The sequence below is a fragment of the Rhopalosiphum padi genome, chromosome 4, assembly GCF_020882245.1.
Source record: "Rhopalosiphum padi isolate XX-2018 chromosome 4, ASM2088224v1, whole genome shotgun sequence".
NCBI lineage: Eukaryota > Metazoa > Arthropoda > Insecta > Hemiptera > Aphididae > Rhopalosiphum > Rhopalosiphum padi.
In genome coordinates this window covers 20,623,233-20,646,979 of record NC_083600.1, presented here as the reverse complement: position 1 = coordinate 20,646,979, position 23,747 = coordinate 20,623,233, and the positions used below count along the sequence as shown (strand labels likewise).

At 23.7% G+C, this 23,747-nt stretch overlaps 3 protein-coding genes across 3 annotated transcripts in view; 2 read left to right on the top strand and 1 right to left on the bottom strand.

Annotated features, from left to right (window-relative positions):
* LOC132929970 (uncharacterized) overlaps positions 1-23,747 on the bottom strand; it is a 97,362-nt gene that overhangs the window by 42,432 nt on the left and 31,183 nt on the right. The gene's annotated exons all lie outside the window — the stretch shown is intronic.
* On the top strand, positions 448-9,233 carry LOC132928785 (uncharacterized). The gene is made up of 2 exons (XM_060993655.1): positions 448-666; positions 8,895-9,233. Exons 1-2 carry the CDS (start codon positions 448-450, stop codon positions 9,231-9,233), a joined length of 558 nt encoding a protein of 185 aa, XP_060849638.1.
* LOC132930513 (macrophage migration inhibitory factor homolog) lies at positions 16,794-19,365 on the top strand. The gene is made up of 3 exons (XM_060996435.1): positions 16,794-16,978; positions 17,309-17,481; positions 18,910-19,365. Exons 1-3 carry the CDS (start codon positions 16,871-16,873, stop codon positions 19,007-19,009), a joined length of 381 nt encoding a protein of 126 aa, XP_060852418.1. The 5' UTR covers positions 16,794-16,870; the 3' UTR covers positions 19,010-19,365.

The following is a 23,747-nucleotide window of genomic DNA, read 5'->3' as shown; positions in this document are numbered from 1 at the left end:
TTATGTATCGAATACAATTACGCAGCTGATAAATTGAATATTAATAGTGTATAAACTGAAAAATCGATTACTAGCGATGATTGTATCTACTATAGGTGTTCTTTGGCACCTATACTAGCAATATAATAATATTATTTTTACAGTGCGTCTATCATCGTTTGTTGACCTTAAGGTATTGGTTCAAATATCGCTTGTTGTTAGGAAATATCGTCAAGATTAGTTGTTTGGCGATTATAATATCAATTTAATTATTTTATTATTCAAGAGATTTTCATCAACAACTATGTTGAGTAATATCGTTTTATAAAAATGTACACACATTATGATACAATTACGATTATATATAAACAGTTCGGCGTCACATTGCTCCAACTTAAAGTAAAGGTACTCTAAAGGTGCTTGTGAGTTGTGACACACATTTAGCAATATATTATTATATATAGTACTATGAATAAGAACAATCGAAATACGTGGGACGTCCGCCGACCGTCGTTAGACCGTTGGTGGGAATCGGCCGAAAATCAAAATAACGAAATGCCTGCAGACCAAGCGCCTACTTCACCAATAGCGATAAAAAATACAAAACAATGGAATGATCAATCTTTACAGTGTCCCAAAAGAAATATTGCTGGAAAAAAACGCAAAGAATGCTTTGCTAAGAAATCGGTGAGTATCTTTTGATCGTGATGCCTATATAATATTGCTACTTATGGCTACTTTCTTCATAAGTGATATTATATAGGTATGGGGCGCAAATCCATGTAAAGTAATATACTAATTATTTCAGAAAAAAATAACTTTTTTTTAAAATAATTGATTTGCATAATTTTAAGTGGTTACAAAACAACATTTAAAACAAATTATATTTTTACTATTTTTATCGTTTTAATTTTTTTAATTGTCTACTCTTTTCAACAACAACATACATTTTTTATTTAATATTTGAAACGAAATATTATTAGGAGTATTTTCATAAATATATATCAAACTAAGCTTATCATAACCCGTTCAGTTTATTTTGGCATTTGTCAATCATTTAGTTTTTTTTTTTAAAAAAACAAGGGTCTGAAAACTGTATTATATTGAAAAAAATATCTCTCTATCTTAGTCCATCGTTTATTTATTTCTCGGTTTATAGGTAGTTTTATTTATTTAAAGTTTTGATGAGCCGAATAGTGAACCAATATTTTGCATGTTAACCCTGTACCTGCACTCCATTCCCCTCATCAATACTTATATATGTATATCCTTTTTTTATCGTTTTATAATTGAGAATATATATAAATATAACTTTATAAACCACTAGCTTAAAATTAATTTTCATCTATCGAAGTTCTCCAAAAAGTATTCTACTTTGAAATAAAGAATTAAGATTGCATTTTGTCATTAAAATGAGTACATTTTTTAATAATATGAGAGATAACGATAAAATACAGAGAAAAAATATTATTTTTTAACGACAAAATTATGTAAAATTAATATTTTAAAAAACGTTAACAATTTTTAAAACAATGAGTGTGTCACTCGGTACTATAATAAATAGATTTTAATTTTATGGAATACCAACATATTTGTCGATTCCGATAGTAATAAAGAATTTCACATTTATTTAATATAGGTTCGAATTTTCTAAACAATAACAATAAAATTCCATGGCTGTTATTTGTAATTTTTTTTATAAATGGTTTTTTATATGACCTTTGCAGGTCTTTATTAACACTATAGTATTTAACTCTTAATATTTTAATCTTTGAATAGTATAAACAAAGAATTAAATAGAATTAACATAATGTTATTTTTTTTTTGTATTATTCAAAAATAAAAATTATTATAAGTACGTATTATACGTTTTTACAAATTGGGTATATTAATAAGTACATTAACTAGCTAAAGCAGTGTTAGTTATATGCTTTGTACTAAATTTTGGCTAATAGACTAAAATAGATTAAACTTAAGCTCATTTTCTTCAGTTATACAACTTTATATACATGATTTTTAACTTAAATACGAGCTATGTGAATTAACATTACATTTTTTGTTTGTGACTGATACTTATTGCGGTGTTTTTTTTTTATATATATGTATACCCTTTTTATTAGTACAGAGGGAATACTATACAAAAGTTGCATACATTCCAATCGATAGATTAGAAATTGTATACAAATTGTATAATAAGTTTGTATGTTTTTACCAAACATAGCACTTAACATTAACTCTTTATTGATACAATACCGTGTATTTATTTGCACATTTTTTTTCTTTTAATATGTGTGGTAAATTAATAATACAATTTATGGAATTAGTACATTAATACCTGGTGAGATGTGTAAATTGTATACGCTGTCTAACATCTTATATATTTGTAGTATTAACTATGGGGTTTTATGATTTGAGAGTGTTATAATTATTTACTCATCCATCAATTAGTTCAATTGGCCCTGTTAAAATGTTGATTAAAATTTAATCGATAAAAGTTTGCAACTGATTGAGATTAAACTTGAAAGTAAGTTTAAATTAAAATATGATTACTTCAATGGCGATAATTAATTAATGATAAAATTGCCTAGAGTGATATATAAAATAACAATCAAGAATATGTATACCGGTAATATTTATTGAGTTTTATTTTTATTTTTTATTAAATTAAATAGGTAATTAAAATCTGTTCAATATAATACTATATAGTGATATACCCGCAGTCGCGTACTGGCCCGTTGGGATATTCTAAAAATCCCGATAGGCACTGTTAAAAGACCTGGGCCCATACCAGATAAGTAGGTACCTCTTTTACTTAAATTTAGTAGTATTTATTATTTTTAACAATTCTTATTAATAAGTAATAATTATTAGCTACAGTACCCTTCGAAAATAAAAATACATAAACATGATAAGAAAATAACGATTTTTCCGTTAGTAATAAACTAATAAATAATAATTCTGATAATGCTGATAACTTTTGGTAAATAATTCCAAGTGGATGTAAACCTAATAATATACGTGTGTTTATCGAAAAACAGATAAAGTACTTATAGTTCTCTCTGACTGGTAGATATTATAGATAGTACCTATAGGTATAATATGCGCAGTATTTGGCAATTTGCCGTTATAATTTACGCTGTTTTATATATTATTATTTTTTTTTATTTTTTACTAAAATAACAATTTAAATTGCGTTTATTATTTAATTGACAGAAACTTAGTAACAGGTAAATAGTGTTATTGACTTTCAGAAAGATTGTTTTTTATAGTTAGTTGTGGTCATTACGACCTAGTGCAACAAATAGGTAGATAAATTTGCTGGTCTTATAGGAATAAACGATATACACAATATATGGGACTCTTTACTATTACCAAGTGGGCCCTGATTATTTCTAGTTTTGCGGTAGATAAAATGGACGTAATATGTGTCTGGATATTCGATTACGTTTTATTTAAAATCGTAATGATGCTCTTTTAATCAAAGCTTGAAAAAAATGTTTATTTCGAAAATAAAATTGTGAATTTTTATTAATGTACCTGATATATAGGTATACATATTATGTATTTATTTAGTTATATACAGTGAAACATTAGGTAAACCAAATTATTGTAATTTAACATGCTTTAAAATTAACTAAATTAGAAGTGAATTCATGAATAATTTTCGAATAATAGAATTCCACCATAATAATATGTAAATTGTGGTTTTCACTTAAGAGTAAATTAAACACACAATAAATATGGTTTTGATGTTTTGATAAATAACGGTACTACGTAGGAAAATTAAAATAAAAATGTTGGATAAAAACAATATTATATACATTTTTTTTTTGTATAAAGATTAATTTCACTATAGTTGACATTTCGTTTAGTTTTTTTATAAATGTTAAAAGTGATACAAATTTTCTTATTTGTGTTGCGTTATATTATTATCAATTAATTATTGTTGTTATTATTAAGTAAGACTGACTACACTACATAGTATAACTGTTATCATATGATTTGTAAAATATGACAGCACAGCGAAGGGGAATATAATACTTGTATTGACGGTTGATTGTGAATTAAAATTAATGTGGAAAACAATATAAGCATTCTATAGTGTCATCTCTATATAGTTTGACTCTTATTTGGAAATTCCTATTCACGCTAACTGAAATATTAAACACAATAATATGGATTTTGTATGAATACGATTTACGTGTATACAAATTAATGTGATTTATTAACATAATCTATTCAACAAATTAATTTTATACACAAAAATTTACATCCATAATACATTGTTTAATAAAATTTTGTTCAATTATTTATTTTTTAAAACAAAGTTATATTATGCAGATATAATTGGGGAGAATATCAATGTGAAATACATACTTTTTTAGATCAACATTTTCTCTTTACTCAAATTAGTTTAAAATTATATAAAAAATAATAATTATACTTTAAAACAAAGTACATTATTATTATTTTGTCCATTAGGTATATATTGAAACAATTTAGTTTTGCAAATATTTTAAAATTTCATACATTTGTTCATCGTTTTGAACGTAATCTTGTAAAATTGTATAATTTCCAGTGTTTTAAAAAATAACTCATTTTAAAACACTGGAAATTATACAATTTTTTACACCTGACGCTATAAGTAGTTGTCGTTTTGAAGTGGTAAAGCAAGTTATTCACAAAAGTTATAATTTAAGCTTCAATTTTAAGAAAACGAATTTGTTTTATGTTTAACATTCAAATAAAGCATTTTTTTTTGTTTTCCAAAAAGTTGTTGGTGTCAAAAGTTAAAGAAAAAAGTCAATAAATGTTATTTTTAAGATTTTAATAATAAACATTTAATCACCTTAAGGTATCCTTTTATATTACACTTGAAAATAATGAAGAACTGTCAAGCACCGACAGTTGTACAAATATGTAACAAACTTTGGCTACCTAAAGTTTAAATTTACATTATTGAAAAACAACTTTTTACAAAATCAATATAAGTGGGTACCTATTTACAATATTTTTTATATGGCATTTTGAAACCATCCAATTTTTAGTGGCAATCACAATATTATGTTTGCATATGCCAGTATCAAATATTTTAATTTAATTAACGACTGCTTTAAATGTTTTAATGTATACCATTAAGTTACCATAACCTAAACTTACTCCATGTCCTCGTTAAGGGATTATGGTTATTTTATCGTAACACGTTATCCCTATTACAATATAAATATTATCAAAACCCCGACATATTATTTATCTACATTTTTATAAAATAATTTTAAAGCATAGTATTATAAACATAATATTTTCTTTATTGTTACAATATTCAATAATTTAGATTTTGTATTGACATAGGTAGGCCTGTAGGAGAAATAAAAATATAAAATAGCTGTTGGGGCCATTCAAAGTATTAATCCAGAATCTCCCTTGTCACACAAAAGTGACAATATTACTTGAATCTATGCTAGAGAACACAAAGCCTTGTTACACAATAGGGCGTGCATAAACAACGCTATTAATTATCACTACAGAAAATCACTCGTGATGCAGTATCTGTGCTATTATATAACAACATGCAGTTATCAATTATAATAATATCGAATACAATTAATACGTATCAAACATATATATTTATATATTCGTCAATGTTTTCTTTTGCCGAAGATGTGTGTATAACTGAGCCAACACTTGATACAAAAATAAATAATTCAAGTTTTTAACTTTAAAATAATTTACTAATTTGACCCTAATATTAATATAACATACAGCTGTACTACGTAAAATCGTAATCTTTAACTACTATGTTAGACTTATGTAAAGCAAAGAAAATAAATGATAATGTTAAATTATTTATATAATATATACGACTAGAAAAAAATAACTACATAAAGACCGAAGCGATTTATTCAAAATTTCACAGTATTTTCGAGATTACTAAAGGCTCACTAAAGACAAATTATACTTGTTGATCATTTTTATAGCTCCCAAAATTGTTGACTGAAAAAAACACACATAATTGTAAAATCGATATAGCCCTCGCTCAACTATAGGATTCTAAAAAAACGCGACAATGTAAGAGAAGTATGGCTGGCTGACCATAGGTAGTCCGTACACAAAAACTTGGTGTCCTCTCACCATTTAGTTTTTTCGCTGCAGCCTTTATATAAATATTATATTGTTATTGTTCATCATAATTTATTAGGTCAACATTTTTTTTTTTTTAGTACTTTTTGCACAAGCTTTTATACATTTTTTTTTACTTTCTTTGATGACACAAATTATTCTACAAACAATAATATTTAGCAGACACGAATGCCGTTCTACGAGTGCAGACTATAGGGATGTAACTCATATAATTACAAAAGAGTAACCCTCCCCTCACACTGCCACACCACAGCCCACGGCCTAGTTAATGTTGGGTGGTTCCTAGGTAACCAATCCAATCTTTTGTAGTCCATAAAAGGTAACACATGTTTCGTACTAATGGATTACTGTGATATTTTAATTACTTTAGAGGTCACTGACGATGTGTCACGATTAATTAAGATGAACTGTTACTTGTCCAGGTGGGTTGTAACAATAAAACAACTGCGAGCCTATGCGTCGCGTCAACAGTTAGTTTTGTCTCGGTTCAGTGTGGAACTAAACATAATTGTCAATGTAAACTAATTTTGTTGAATCCAACTGATACGTGCATAATAATATCTAGTTAAGACTAGATTTGTAAAGATTACCGCTGTTAACTGGTGTTACTCGTGTTAAATAAATAACCTGTAAATATTTTTGACACCACTTTTGGACAGAAAGAAAATGGTAAAAATTGTTTATGGTATCCCGGATACGTCGTTAGGCCCCATTTATGTTGTTACTTGTTCGCGTTACCTTTTCAATGAAATTATCAAATGGCCTTATTGTTTTCGACGTAACATGTTGCCAATATTACTTTAATTTTTAAAAAAGTTTAAAAATAAAATATTATATATATACAAAATAGTAAATTTCCTTTTTGATTGCGTGCGTTTACAATATTTTGATACACATTCTATCAACAACTCTACTTCAACAAATCACGCTTGCTTAAAATCTTTTTTTGATCACAACTATAATGAGTAATGATTTATTTTCGTTTTAAAATTTATTACATTACAATAACTTGAGCAAAGTGAGAAGAGTAGCTATGAATTAAAATTTGTATTATACTCGCAGTTTATTTTGTAATCAAAAAAACATCATGAAAAATATAACAAAACTATTAAATATTAATATAAATATGAAAAAAGATTGCTTATTAAAAAATATCTCATTATAATAATATATTTATATATTATTCTGGTTGTATTATCCAGAGTTTACTGTGGATGAATAAAACTGGGACTGGCATTAGCAATCCATTCACGGCGGTTAGTATGAAGTATTTTTTAAACGTCTAACCAATTGCAAGTAGAAATAACAAATATGCAGTTATGATGTTAATATTATTTATAGTAGGTTATATATATAATATAAAGACTTATATTTTTTGACATTTTGGGGCAAATTTGTCAAAAGCTGTATATTTATATCATTTTCGTTTAGATGTAACCTGACTAAATATCTATATTATTCACTTATTTATATATATCGTTTCCGTTTTGCTGCAGATGAAGTATTCTCAATTGTTTTAAGTCAAAATAGGACGAGTATTTTTTTGATAATATATAAACCTCAATCATACACTTTGCTTCTTATATAATATTATATAATAGTTGTTTTTCAATTTTAAATCTATATACCTAGAATAACTGTATTAACCTAAATGACAAAATATTATGTAATACAGAAAATTATATCCATTCATAATAACTATTTTATTGAATGTAACCAATAATATGATTTAACCTGCATATAAACAAAAATTATTCGATTCCATGGATCAAAACAAAGTTCATACATGAACCATACTATACCTAACCTATGTGGATTAAAATACTAAGTTAACAACCTTCCTCAGGTCATGAGGAATTTATTGATATGACTTTTATTGAAAACGGTCCAGTAGTTAAAGTAATACAGCTGTGTTAAGGACAAAGAAAGAAAGATTCATTTATTACTAAATTATACGGTTGATTTAGAATTTATATTACAGCCATTTTATCATATCAATATTCATACCAGAGAAAAATATTTAATACAATTTTTTTTTTATTTAGAAATACCTAAAATGATCAATATTTTACGGGGTATTATAATACCGTACCACTACACTCAGTTCATCTAAATTTTAAATAGTTATAACTCATAAACTATACTCGTCCAATTTCGATTTTTATCTATCAAAAAAATCCGGAAAAAATTCTTCACGATACAATAGCAAAAAAAGTACAGGTTCCTATTTGAATATGTAAAGTTGATCTCAAAAACCTCCATAAAATATTATAAAAAAATATAAAAATGACTAATCATTTTGGATAAAAACAATTTTGTAATGAATATTTTTCTTTATTATTAATTCTTCATGATAAAATAGCTATAACATAAATTTTATATTTATTTAGGTATACCACGAGGAAATTAAAATGTGGGTGTAGTTTATTAAGAATCATAATATTTTTATATTGCTTCATAATACTATTTTGTCAAACCTATACATACATGAGTTAGATTCGACAAATTTCATATAGATTATCCAAACAACTGGTATTATTATTAACAAACACTGGTTGATTGAATTATTATTATGTAATATGTGCATCAATATAATTTCGGTTAATCTGTTAATTGATGGATAATTTTAAATTAATTTACATTTTAATCAGTTTATACAGTGGATATACACATGTTTATATTTATTTAGTGATCCATTATCAAAATATTTGTTGAAACACAAAATATTATTATAAGGGATGCATTTAAAAATTATTAAATGATAATTATTTTAGAATTTTTCTGAAATCTGCAAAATCAAACCATGCGTGTGTATGGGGCTTAAATTAGTAATCAGATCCAACACAAAGAGCTTAACGGATGACGTATGTAGTTTATACCACAGATGGCTGTGTGGACCACTGTCCACAGACTTGAAGTTTCACGATGCGTTGTTAACACTCATTAGTCTTCTCAAAACGATCATAAAAGATTTAAACATTACAAACGGCAAGCATGATCAACTTGAGTTGTTGGTCAAACGTTATGATGAATGCCGAGGTAAGTATCAGGTATTGTTAATGCAGTTGGACCAAGTTAGTATGACGAGTCCACCGATTGAAAATTGTGTATGATGTGGAAATAATATGAAACAATTTCAAATGTATATATAAAAAATTAAAATTAAAAAAATGTATATATCAATATCATAATAAAATATTGTTTTTCATAAGTTTTTTAATCTATAGGTGTTTTGCTATAAACTTGGTAAATTAAATTGTAAACTATGATGTAAAACGATTTTCAAAATTATTGTTTCATAATTTTTTTTTAAAATTTAATTATGTTGAATGTTTTAAATTCAAGTATAAATATAAAACAAGAAAACTACAGTTAACTATGGAGATAGCCTAATATTTTATAGTCCCGACTCACATATAAAATTTGGAATAGAATGTCAAAACAAATATTATTTAATTTTACAATTTTTTTTTTCAATATAGATATATATTTAATTTACCTTAATTGAGTTGTTATAAATGTTGAAGGATAATAAAATATTTATTCATTATAACGATTGATAATGATGATTTGTGTTTTAGTTATTAAAACGTTTTAAAATTAATAGAGTCTCGAATTAAAATGTATAAGTCAATATTACAGTATAACAATCATTAGAAATGATTAAGTAATGATATTATGCTATTTGTAAAATAATCAATGAAACATTAAATTACGACTAATGACTTATTGAACTTTATCAGATAAATAATTTATAAAAAAAAAAAAAAACAAAATTTGAGTAACAGAAAGTATTATTATTATTATTTTATTTTGGTTAGGTTTTAATATATATTAATATTAATTTTGTTTGTATATTTTTTCAAATAAGTGAAAAAGCACTTGGAAAGTAAACATTTATTTTTTCATTGAATGTCAATTATGATGCATGACAACATTTTAATTATTATTTAGGATTCATTAATAGAACTATTACAATTTTAATTTTTAATTACAAAAAATTATTAAATTTAAATTTATTTCTGCAGTATAATCTATAAAACCACTCAACCTAACCGTATTCTCCAAGCGTTATCTCATTATTTAATATTTATAGTAATTAAAATTATAGTATCAAGTTTCTAAACCCACAATATTATATAGTTTTCGTTTTTATTCTTACCATAATTTATATTATGACTTATTACGAAGGTCAATGTAATTAAATATGTTAAACTTGAATTCAGTTATAAAGAGATATTTAACTAAAATTTAAAATTATATGTAAAAAATAAGAGTAGTATGATCTAAATAGATTTTTAAAATAAGTAACCTTATATATTAGGAACGACTTAAACGTAATTGCGAAAAATTTTAAGTCTGTAAAATTGAAGTTTTTGAGTATATTATAACAAAATAATTGAAATCGTGAGAGGAAAGATCATTATTTTACATATCCATTTTTGTCAAAATTGTAGTTTCATAATTTAATAAAATAAAAATGTTATCATGTATTTTTAATGTTTTTAATTGCTGTATATTTTGAGAAAAACTCATAAGAAACATTGTAAATATTTTTAAGATAATCTATCGAAAATTGTACGTGCATAAATTGAAAAAATACTAAGGCAACAATTTAAATTTAAACTAACATAAATAAATCATTAAGAGATCCAAAACATTATGAAATTTATGTTATTCCTATAAAATTCTGATATAAGTATGTGATGAAAAATTAAAATCCCTATGGTTATTCTTTTGTGAGATATAACATATATACATAAGAGGTAAGCAAGTGAATACCACTCTTTTGTACAGTATTACAAATTATAGTAAATTTAATTAAAAATATTGCAATTATTATATTATTAGTATTAATAATATATATATTTATACTATATAATGTATTAAATTATATCTGAAAATTTAATAGCGTATTTCTGTAAATAATGTAAGACAGTAACAATATTAATCCGTAGTATAAATAGATAATATATTAAAATATACCAAAAATATTCGGTTTTTACTTATTATAAAAATAAAAAATTACTGGTAAATTTTAATTTTTACCTTTAAAGTACAAACTTTATCCAATTTTCTATCCAAAACTACTCTCAACGTTAAAAATTGAATATTTTTTCAACTATATAGTGTAAAGACTACAGAAACACGCCGAAAAAAAAACACACATCTCTGTAAAATCAAAACATTTTAATATAGTCTAAAACTTTTTGTCGAGAATATTTACGTTTCTCTGCAGTTTTTTGTAAGTTGTTAACAATTTCCAAGTAAAATACTTAGCGTTTCTACCTTTGACTATCTAAAATACCAACTAAATTTAATACCAGAAATCAATTTACATGTTAAATATTAAAGAACATTTTCTGCTCTAAAACAGTACGCAAGGTACAAAACATACATACATATACATATCATAAAATATATATATCCACTAAATAATTCACAATAAAAAAGAAGATTCTCATTTAAAAATCAGATATTTGTACCATTACAGGACACTCCTTAAGTAGTACAAAAAATCTTTAGAATTTGATTTGATTATCTTTAAGTATATTTAAAAATCCTCAACATTTGAATAAATCTATTATTAAATGAAAAATAGGGGGAGCGTGCTTGGCGAATCAATATAATAAAGGCAATATAATACTTTTTTTAGCGACTATAATATATCTACTTTGTACACGATAGGTACATAAAAATATAAATATATATCAGATTTTGATTTATATAAGAGAAAATTTATTGTAAAAGGATAATTACATTTAAAATAAGAATATATTATACATTACGACGTATCATTCATTTTTACGTCATGTCTACACATAATATGTGTCTACTGTATATTGTATACATTTATGGAAATTGGTTATGAAAAAAAATAATTGAAAACAATGTGTAATATTTTAATTATCTACGTTATTATCTACGTTAATAATATTTTTCTAAATTATTGTTTTTTTTTTAAAAAACTTTTTTTTATATTCATTAATTGTCTATTTTATATTATTAATTCACCATTAGCTTTAATTAGTTGTTTAATGGAAATCTACTTTTAAATATTTAATGTAAAAAAGAAAAAGAAATATTTAAACATTTTAATTCAGTGATAATATTAAAGCGGAACTGTTATGTTCTTTATGTAATTATTTCAAACCAGATTATTAACAAATAACTAAAACAAATTAAATATTTTAACTTTCAAAATGTTTTTTTTTTTTTTTTATTTATTAAATTAATAAACAAGAGCAATACAAGAATTAATACTTACAACTTTACAAGAACATGTACAAAAATATTAGGATAAACAGTGTTGGAATGAAAGTAGATTTTGATTGTTAAATTTTTTTAATAAACGGTTTAATATAAATAATAATTATATTTTTAATTAAGTTTTTTTTCGTCTTTATCTTTTCTTAACTTACAAATACAAAAGGTATTTCATATTTTACAATTTAACTTAGTGTATTATTTATGAACCTAGAAAATATAATGTTAAATCTTATAATTTTATTTTTTAGATAAAAAAACATTTTATCATTAATTATGTACTAACTAATTTTTGATAAATAGATAATAATCCTTACGCGTTATTTTTAGAATGAAATAGTTTTATGGGAACAAAATATAATACAAAAATATAAAACTTATTGTGTCGTCGGAATGATAAAACAATTAAATCGCACGTACAGAATATACATTAAATCAACTTCGAATTGGTGATTAGAGATTGTATTATATTATAATGTCTGTCTAATCAGGAATAATTTATTAATCTGTTCAAGACCAGAAAAAGATGTTTCGATGATTTATAGGAAAAATTAAACACCCCGAATGAATTTTAATAGTCAAAAGAGAACCCAAATTTACTTCATACTGTAATATTTTAATCTGACAATAGGTATGCAGATATAGAGGCACTATAAGACACAACATTTTTTTTAATTTTATAGTTAGGTAATATTATTATTTTTTTTATTTTTTTAATCGGTAGACAGATGTGTTGTATTCTACTTGCTGCAAGCAAGTTATCCGCGTAGATATTTTAATATTATTACCTCAATAACTTATCTACTACCTAACCCTGAATCAACACTCTACTCGGACACATGATGAATATTTATTGCCATTCAGTAGGTAACAGGTAACTATATATGTATAATAATTATAATCGGAACGTATTTCGTACATCAATAAATAGGGTTATTATTATTAAAACACAATATGTTTGTGATGTTTTTGATTGAGACATAACATTTCAAAAACACGCTGATCAATAACTGACCTATACCGACTAAATTGTCAGTGTCTTATCCTACACATTTGTATAAATATCGTCTAGTATAAAAAAAAAATAATCTTGTATAAAATAATCTATAGACTATACTATCAAATTAATAAACAAATGGATGTTATTTTCATTAAATAATGTTTTATAATTTTGAAAAACGTTTTCCCGACATTTTTTTATATTCCTAATAATATGTTAGTAATAGCGGGTAGCATTTAACATCATTAAGTTAAATTTACAATTTACTTTTTGATTGAGTACTTCAATATCCGACTACTAACTAGGTATTTAAATGGTGCCTACCATTACTGCAGTATATAATCTGTATTTTTTCTATAGTTAAAATGAAATGAAATGAATTTAATTAAATTATTCACGTAATTCTATACTCAATAAAATATTAATTGACGTATGAACAGTGTCGATTATTAAAGCAAAAAAAAAACTTTCAATAAAAACACACAAACAATACCATATTTATCAATTTATCATAAAACAATATTTGTTGTTTTTACAAAATACACATTCGTTCAATATATTTCGATGAATCTATATCTACCTATAAACATTCATTTTGACTTCATTAAATATGTATATATTTTTGTAAGTTGTTTTAAATATTGTAATAACGCCGTTTGTCAAAATATTGGATACCATTTTGTAATTTTACTAGTCTAATTATAATAAATATAAGTTCTAAAATAGAAAATTATTTATTTGTTATATTGGTAGTCAACTACAAAAATAAAAATGGTCGTTTATACTGTACATGATAAATTAATTACATTTCCTCAACAGTTGATAATATTTGATGATAAGTACAGCAGATTTTAATAGGCCATCTTGCAAAATAATAAAAATTCTGGGACAGTAAAAACAAAATCAATTTAATTAGAAACTAATTTTTCATTTCGGTTTTACCTATGTTTACACTGTACCATTGTGGTTATAACTTCTAGATACTTTGATGTCATAAATTAATTGTAAACGTTTTACAGACTTATTATAGTACAATTTAATATAATATTTTATTTATTTTTTGGTTTTCGTTAGATTTTTTTTTATGTTTTTTTCTCATGGTTTTTTTATTTACTACCGGTCAAACACGCACTGTACACATAATTGTTGTTTATAATGTGATAAAATTTAAAGTTTGATTGTAAATTTTAAATTTGAAGTTTTAAAATTTTAATTTTAATTTTATACTTCATGTAATTTAAATATTCTTCTAAAATTATGCATTTTGTAAACAAAACATTGGAATAGATAGTTTACTGATTATATTGATTATATTGTTTTTAAGTTTAGATACCTACGTTAGATGGAAAAGTACAAGAGTTTCTTATCTATAGTTATTAGTTAGCATAAACTTATAATACACTGTGGTTCTATTGTTTAAGTTTATACATTTAAAATATTTCGAACTAACCTACCATTTTGTTCGATAGTTTAATATTAATTATATGTTTAAGGTATAACTATTATTATTAACATATTACACAATTATCTGATATTAATTTTAATCGTTCATGACTTTGATTAATTTCCAAGAAACATACTAGGTGACGATGATTAATTTTAGTGAGTTGCTAACCATTCATTGATTATTTAAATAAATAGAAAAAAATGAGTTACTCGTATAATATGATTTAAATTGCAATTGATAATATAGGTACTACAGAAGGATCTGTACAGCTAAATATTAATATTATTGACACAAATATCTGGAGAAACTTCAAAAACACATTAGCAAATATAAATTATATTAATAAATATTTTTGTATTAAAATTAAATCATTATTTAAAAATTGTTACGAAAATCATTTTGAAATGGAGGTAACCATACTTTTCAATATGTTAGTTTAAATAGTATCAAAACAATTCGAATTTACATATTTAAAAAATGTAACTTCATACATTGGGACTTGTAAAATTATTTATTGTTTATTTATACTATCCTTTGTAAATAGATAGTTCATTATTAATTAGATTTATTGAAAGTATAATTTTCTCACTTAAACGGTTGATAATTTTTTTCTCTTTGTTATATTTACTATATAAATAAATTATTTATTTTGGTATACTCATTAACATTTTTTAAATAATAGGTAATCAAATATTGATTATTATTCAATTTATTAAACACGACTATGAACCGATTTGATACATGAGAGGTATTTAATCAATGAGTGCCTTATATCTGCAGGATTAATAAAAAATTGCACCAAAATTAAAAGTAAAATCGTATTATTTTACAGCAGGACAAATATTTTTCCACGTAATCTCTGTGCTTGGTCCAAGTCTTTACAAACTCCTTAATTTCTGCATATCCAATCGGTTACCTTGGTGATAACTTCAATTTCAGTTTTGAATATATCTATTTCCCAAAAAACACTAAAAGTCAACTTTTATTACATTTTTTCTAATTTCCAGAGAAAAACCTGAAATTTTTCAGAGGAAAATCGTTGAGTAGTGAATTCGAAGTTACAATCAAAATTACCAATTAGTTCCTTAAACTCAATTAAGAGTTTAGAATTAAATTCACTTTACTGAAAGGACTTCATGAAACCTATGCAATATTATTAAAAATATATTACGAAGTATATTGAAAAATATTTTACATCCTTTTTTAAGTTAATAGAATTTATTTTAATTTTTCTACTTTTTTCTGTTAAACGAAAACTTATATTTACACCTATCTAAATAGTGAGTAGATAAATATAGAAAAGTAAAAATGATATGTCGGACAATAAAAGTAAATAATCGACAAATCAAATTATTCTATGTATATCGTAAATTATTTAAATAATAATATTTTAGTATTTATATTTAATATTTCAATAAAATGTATTTAAAAGTGTCAATTAATAAAAATTAATGGTTTCTAACAAAAAAAAAAAAAAAATTAAAGTATATTTATTTAAACATATTTAACATTTTTATCACTAATTTTACACAAAAGTTATGTGCATATTATATTGCAGGTATTACACGTATTTTACATTACATAAGTTTAACAACTTAATGTAATAATGAAATAAATAATAAAAAAAAAGCAAAAGTTATATCATAACTTGTAAGATATTACAACATACAATATTATTAATCATAATTTTGTCTCATACAAAAAAAAAATCAAATACACAAGTGGATTACGTATAATAGATTATAAATAATATGTCATAAATGCCGTTTTTTTCAGTAAGAATATTTTTTTGTTTTATTAAATACGTTGTTTATGTTAGATTTTATCATGTATTTTGTTTTAATAATTTATTGTGTAATGAATATATAAAAAAAAAACAATATTATTTTATCAGTTGATAAAAAAAAGAAAAAAAAAAGAGTGGCATATAAATGATGTCGATGTTTTACTAACATAAATATAACTGTCCAATTTAATTATAGTTTAATCTTGCGTTAATTCTTAGTGGTGCAATATACATTCTGCAAAATAACAAAATGCCACGTTTCAGCGTAGATACAAATTTACCAGCTTCAAAAATTCCCGAAGAATTTTTGAATACTGCCACTAGTCTTCTTTCTAAAAGTCTAGGGAAAAGACAATCAGTAAGTACAATATAACAAACTCTTTTTTAATTTATTCGCATTTACATAATATAGTTGTATTTGAGTTATCTTATTGTACGCTTTAAATGCATAGTTTCTATAGTTGTGAAACTAAAATTGTACTTAGCTCTTTAAAATTTGGAAGAAAATAAATTATGCTGGTACGTATTTGAACTTGAGACAAAAAAAGAATATTCCGTTCAAATAATAATTTCCTTATTAAAATTTTATAATTATCATATTAATAACCCACATGATGAAAGTAATTTATTATTGTACTTATTTAAAATGTCAAAATTGAATTAATAGTAAACTATTGCTTGTTTATAGTATTGCGTATCAACAGTGAATCCGGGTGTAAAAATGACACTTGGTGGTTCCAATGATCCCTGTGGATTTATTCAAGTAACAAGTATTGGGAGTTTGGGACCAGCAGAGAATCCCAAGCACATGGAAGTTTTAACTGACTATGTACATAAAACTCTTGGAATTCCGAAAAACAGGTAAGATTCAACACAGAGATAATTCAAAACATATAAATTATAAAATTATACGCGTTTCTTTTATTCTGTCTATTATCGTCCCGTTTGTCTTTTGGGGGTAGTAAAAATGCTTCGATTTTCAACTTTGAGGATAGTTTATAGTAGAAAATACGATTTAGTAAGTACTTTGGGTTGTGTGTGTGTGTGGGGGGGGGGGGGTGGAGACAAAAGTAAAAAATTCCTAATAATTTTCAAAATAATTAGGAAAAACATTAATTTTTATTCAAATATTTTTGATTATATTTTATATATATATGGTATAATTTTAAAAGTAATTTAAATCTTTCTGAGCTATTTATGAACAAACATTTTAATACTTCAAATTTTCTAGTTTTCTTAGTATAAATGTCGATAAAAAAAAATGTCGCTAACTCAAAATATTTGAAAATACAATCGAAGGTTCTTTTTGACACAGATATTTACAAATATTAAGAATACACAAACACAATTATTTTTACAAGCAACGTTTTTATATTTTAAAATTCGTCAAAATCACAAACATTTGCAAATAATTTTGTAATTAAAATGTTATAAATGATTAATTGCAATAATTGAGAAAGACAATCTATACACGTGACGTAAGTCACATAGACCAAATATCAAATAGTGTACGTGTCACATTAAATACCAGAGTTGTTCAACATATGAAATTGAAATACGAAATTATATAGTATTGATTAATAATTATGAATACATAGGTAATCAACATAAAAATCACAATTACAATTTTAAATAATTTCTATATTTTAAACTATACCTATAGCTATGACTTAACATAATATTGTTTCTAGTATATTATTAATTGTATTTTAATTTTATAATAAACTACGGAAACTTACTGCAGGAAGTAATTTTTATCGTCAACCAGACAATATCTTACCAAAGCATAAAATAATATTACTTTTCTGGACAAATTATTTTATATTTTTTCATGCTTTAAATTGTATGGACATCTAAAAGTGTATAAAAAACATGAAATATCTGGATTACGATAAAAAAAAAAAATCATCCTGTATATAGTTTATTTCCATGAATTTAATTATGTTTCTAAAAAGCGTACCAATAGAGTTGTGTTAATTATAAAGCTTATACAGTTCATGAAGCATAAAACAAAATAATATTTAATAAAATGTCTCTAAAAAAAAAAAAAATGATCGTAATACAAATTTTGGTTTAAAACTTTAAACCAGTACAAATAAAAAAATAATTTTGAATTTTATTGAATTTTGATTATTATTTTCTAACAAAATACAATGCTATTCAGAAGGATTTATGTTTTATAAATACTTGTATATATTTATTTTATACATAAAAACTGTATTGTAACATTAAACAATTATTAAAGAAATCCATATAAATTATTAATTACTTACTATATTTATTTTTTAGGCTGATAATAAATTTACAAGCAAATAATCAAGAAACTACCGGTTATATTGGAACCACCTTCCATCAACTATTTTCTGTTGAAAAAGGAAAACGACTTTGAAGAAAAAAATTGATTATACTTTGATTGATATTTTAAAATATATTTGTATATATGGAGAAATTCAGCAAGCATGCTTACCCTTTTTATTGTTAATTACTATACTGACAAACTTGATTCATAAAAATAATAACGATCATCGTTTTTCATTGTAAATTGTTAAACAGATGTTTTAAATAAAAAATTAATAGAAATTGGAAAATCCTAATTTATTGGCATCATGAATAATTAGTTTTGGAAATAAGGTCTTTAAAAATATTAACTTAAATATACTAAGAATCAAAATTTGAATAATTGTATTACTACAATGGGTGTAAGCATACCTGAGGAATTAACCTGTATATATTTTAAAATATTAAGATTATTGTCTTTGATTTTTATAATTTATTGTATTAAAACAGGTGATATAAGTATAGACTATAGATATAATAGTACATATAAACTTATAAAATAAATTTAAAAAAATTTAAAAAAATTTCTTAGCCTGCATATTTAGAATTTGTAGGAATTATACAAAACATTTTATAATTGTACCAATTATTATAATATAATATGTATAAATAATTGCTTATGCCATAAATATATATTTGTTAAAAATGAAATATAAATTATTTGGTTTAATAATTTTAATTTAAATACATTTTACCTTAAGATGAAATTAGTGGATTTTTTAGTAATTATTCGTGTGTCCATAGCTACATTGGCTTAAATATTCTAAATGTAATTATTTATTTAAAATTTTATTTTTTAACGAGAAAGTAGTAGAGAATAAAAAAAAAATATATTCAAAATTAAAATATTTTGCTAATGAAAACAATTGAAACGTTTTAAAATTTTAAAATTGTTTACTCTTTCAAATCATAATATACTCGCACATATATTTTTAATTTAATATTCGGAATATTTCAATTTATAAAAATGTTATACATACAATTTTTGACAAACACTTAATTTATTAGTTATAACTTATAAGTATTTAAACTTTAAAGCTTAGAAGAGCGTAGTAATGGACAAAAAATTGTAAGGTATCTCTGCTCGAGCTGTACTCGAATCATTTAAACATAAAATACTTTTATATTAAAAGTAGTTTACTTATTCATAATTTAATTTTTATACATTCAATGACTCCGAAAAATATTCAACTTAAAAAAAAAATATTAAAAAATACAGTCATAGTATTTCAAATAATAAGTATCTTACATTTCTCACATTAAATGGATCATCCGGTTCATAAAATATTTTGAATAGTGAACTATTTTTATTATTATATTATTTATATTGATAAAATGCTATTAATTATGTTTATTGACTATATTATTTTACTATCAGTTTATTCGTTAACATAGACGTGTCCAGACCTTTGATGCAGAGGGAGCAACCTGGTGCATACTCAGGGGGCTAAGGGACTTTACGCCCCCCCTTTTGAACAATTTTTCTTAGTTTATGGTGCCACCTGAAATCGTAGGGGGTGCAGGTGCATACCCTGCACCCCCCGTGATCACGCTTATGTTCGTTAAATATTCAAGAGTACATTTTGAGGAATAGAATTAAAATTGTATTGATCACAATAAGTATTAATTAATTTAATTACTAAATTAGTTTTATTAATAAAAAAAAATATTGATTATTGTTTCTTGAACATTGTAATTTGTACGTGAATTTTATTTAATATTATGTTAGATACAAATTAATAATATGAGACAAATTTATATGCAAATCGCATGAAATTATAATTGCTTAATGAAATATATTGAATTTTGTTTAAACTTTTATATGAAACTAATACGACATTGAGTAGTTATGATATATATTTAGACATTCGGTATACTGTGATAAAATTGAATATTAAATCTAACTACAATTTGTTTAAAACAATTAAAATACATCGCAACTCGTAAATACATTAATTTTTTCTTTAAAAGTAAAATATGAATCAATTAAATACAATTTACTCACATATTATTATAAATATTATTGTAATTATATTTGTTTAGTTATACCATTGTATTATTATTTTAAAATTGTTTTAGTTTCCAATTATTTTAGTAAGACTTAAGTACCTACACAAACGAAGAAATATAATCCAGGTTCGGAAAAATATTATATGATAATAATAATATACAGATAAATAATGAAGGAAGCTAAAAATATTGTAATTAAAATACCCGGAGAAAGAAAAAGAAAAATTATTTTAAAGTTCTTAGCATTATACCTATACCGAAACCGATTATTTACTTATTGCCATCATAATTATTACTACTAAACAAGTTTATAGATGGAGGGAAGTATGTTAAACAAATTTGGACCTAACAGGGAAATGCACTTTGTAGTATGTAATATTTACCAAAATATTAATATAATAATTATAACTAGAATTTATTTTTCAATTAGTACATCCAAATAAACATTTAACAGCCATTTGTCAACATTTATAACTCATAACAATATTACGGATCGAATGCAATTTTGATGCAATAGAAATTATAATCTGGTATAGCGTATAGGTAATAATATTGAACGATTATCGTGTAATTATTATTATAAACTGATTATTGTTATAAATAATCAATAGATAAAAAATAATAATAATACCGCAAATTTGGTACGACGTAGTTAACAAAATAATTTCTCCACATACATTTGCTCACTACCATGTAAGGAACAGTGTACAGGTTGTATTATGATATTGTTATAAACAAAATGTTTTCTATATATATTTCAAATATTATAAAATAAATAATTGTATAGGTATTAAGAATATATAGCTGAGAAATAAGTTTATGATTATAGTAAATTAGTAGATAGCAAATATAGCATGGAATAAGCCTATTGCTTTGCAGGTATGAAAAATATAAAATTACCATTAATAAACTTTTTAACTTTTTCATATTTATTACAGAACATAAAATAGTTTTTTTCATTGTTCCTAAATTTAAGTTTATGAATAAATAAAAAATAAACTGTTCAAATATTTTGATAATTTATTAAAGCAATAAGTCAAACATCTTTTTGTAAATATTTTTATTTAGTAAATCAATTAAATTTAAAATCGATATAATACATGATTATTACTAAATATTTGATTTAATTACAGTTGATGAGTCATAAATAGAATTTCAAATAGATTCGAAGTATTAATTTTTATAGTTCAAATTTAAATGATTATACACTAATAATTATCATCACTTTATTTTTAATCATAAAAATGTAATAACTTTTATACTATAGCTAAGCGAGTTCTGTTATAATACCTAACATTTTCATAATTATGATTTCATTTCTTATAGTATTAAAATATCTTCAAAACTTTTATAAATCGATTGACAGGAATAGACACAGGTGGTACTTTAGACTAATAATTTTTTACATACCCTAAGAAGTTTTTATTTTCAGAAAAATCTGAAGATTTCAGAACACTTTAGGCTTTGATCAATTTTCCACTAAAACGTTGAAATTTCTGGTACAAGTATACAAATAACCTAAAAAAATTCACAAAATATCTAATATTTTATGATTATTTAATTTTTTTCAGATTTAAATAAATATTTGTTATAGTTTAAGTGTTATCAATTTTAATACATTAAATATGATTAGTATAAACTATTTATATTAGGTAAATATCAATAATATTATAGTTTAATTTTTGTTTTTTTTTTACAAGTAAGAAACAATCCGTATCAATATACACAATAAGTAAGAATTTAGGACGTCCCACCCCTGATTCACCCCCCCCATGAACAGAAAAATTTTCCCCGGCACAAAAAATTAAAAGTAAAAATATTAAACAACAATATACAATGCAAGTCAATAAATGTATAAATTAATTATAATGTATCTTTATTTTATTATATTAAATTAATATATAAATATAATTTAATAATTCGTCATAATAACACTATTGCCAATATAAAATTCACTAATATAAATATTAAAAATATTAGAGACCTAAAAAACAAAATGTTTAGTTAACATAATTTGTGTTTAGTTTATCAATCATTATCCATTAAATTAGATAATAAATACATAACGCGAATGATGATAGTCAATAGATAAAAGGGTAAAATCTTAGAAACTATTTTCACAACCTATTATTATATGATTTATATGTAAAAAATATATATACTGATTCAGGGGGGAAATGTCTCAGTCACGGTGGAGGGGGGACTTCCGGTACCACTAAAATCAACGGGAGAAATGCACAGAGGAGACGTATAAATACCAATAAGAATATGTGATAGAAGTTATAAATACCTAGTCATGAGAATTTTGATGAAAGAAGCCACATTGAAAGAACCCATTGATGATACTTTCTGTATTGATTTAATTTTACATTTCTAGTAAGTACGTACATAAACTAATAGTTAAGATGCTAATAAAGAGGTGTGTTTATTCTTTTATGTTCTATTTATATTATAATTTAATATTTTTAAACATTGAAATAATATGTAGCGTTTTATATTTTTTTAGCCACCAGATTTTGTGAAATCTTATTTAAGAGTGTTAGGTCACCAACTAGTGACTTCTTCTATTTCTCTATATGTTTGAACTCACTTTATTTTATAATATTAATAAAATAAATGGTAAATGATTAGATACGATGAAAATGAAAATTACAGTAGTAATGAAAACATGTATTATTGTTGTTAATTTTGCGCAAATAATATACACAATATAATATATATTATATTATTATAAAAATGTAAATGTTTTAAGTTAAACTCAAGATAAACGGCATGCCGCG

Excerpts from the sequence above, each read along its gene's own strand:
- LOC132930513 (XM_060996435.1), top strand. The coding sequence starts at position 16,871 with ATGCCACGTTTCAGCGTAGATACAAATTTACCAGCTTCAAAAATTCCC. Across the intron at positions 16,979-17,308 it reads GTCTAGGGAAAAGACAATCA|TATTGCGTATCAACAGTGAA; the intron begins GTAAGTACAATA and ends GCTTGTTTATAG. Across the intron at positions 17,482-18,909 it reads CTTGGAATTCCGAAAAACAG|GCTGATAATAAATTTACAAG; the intron begins GTAAGATTCAAC and ends TTTATTTTTTAG.
- LOC132928785 (XM_060993655.1), top strand. The coding sequence starts at position 448 with ATGAATAAGAACAATCGAAATACGTGGGACGTCCGCCGACCGTCGTTA. Across the intron at positions 667-8,894 it reads AATGCTTTGCTAAGAAATCG|AATTTTTCTGAAATCTGCAA; the intron begins GTGAGTATCTTT and ends TAATTATTTTAG.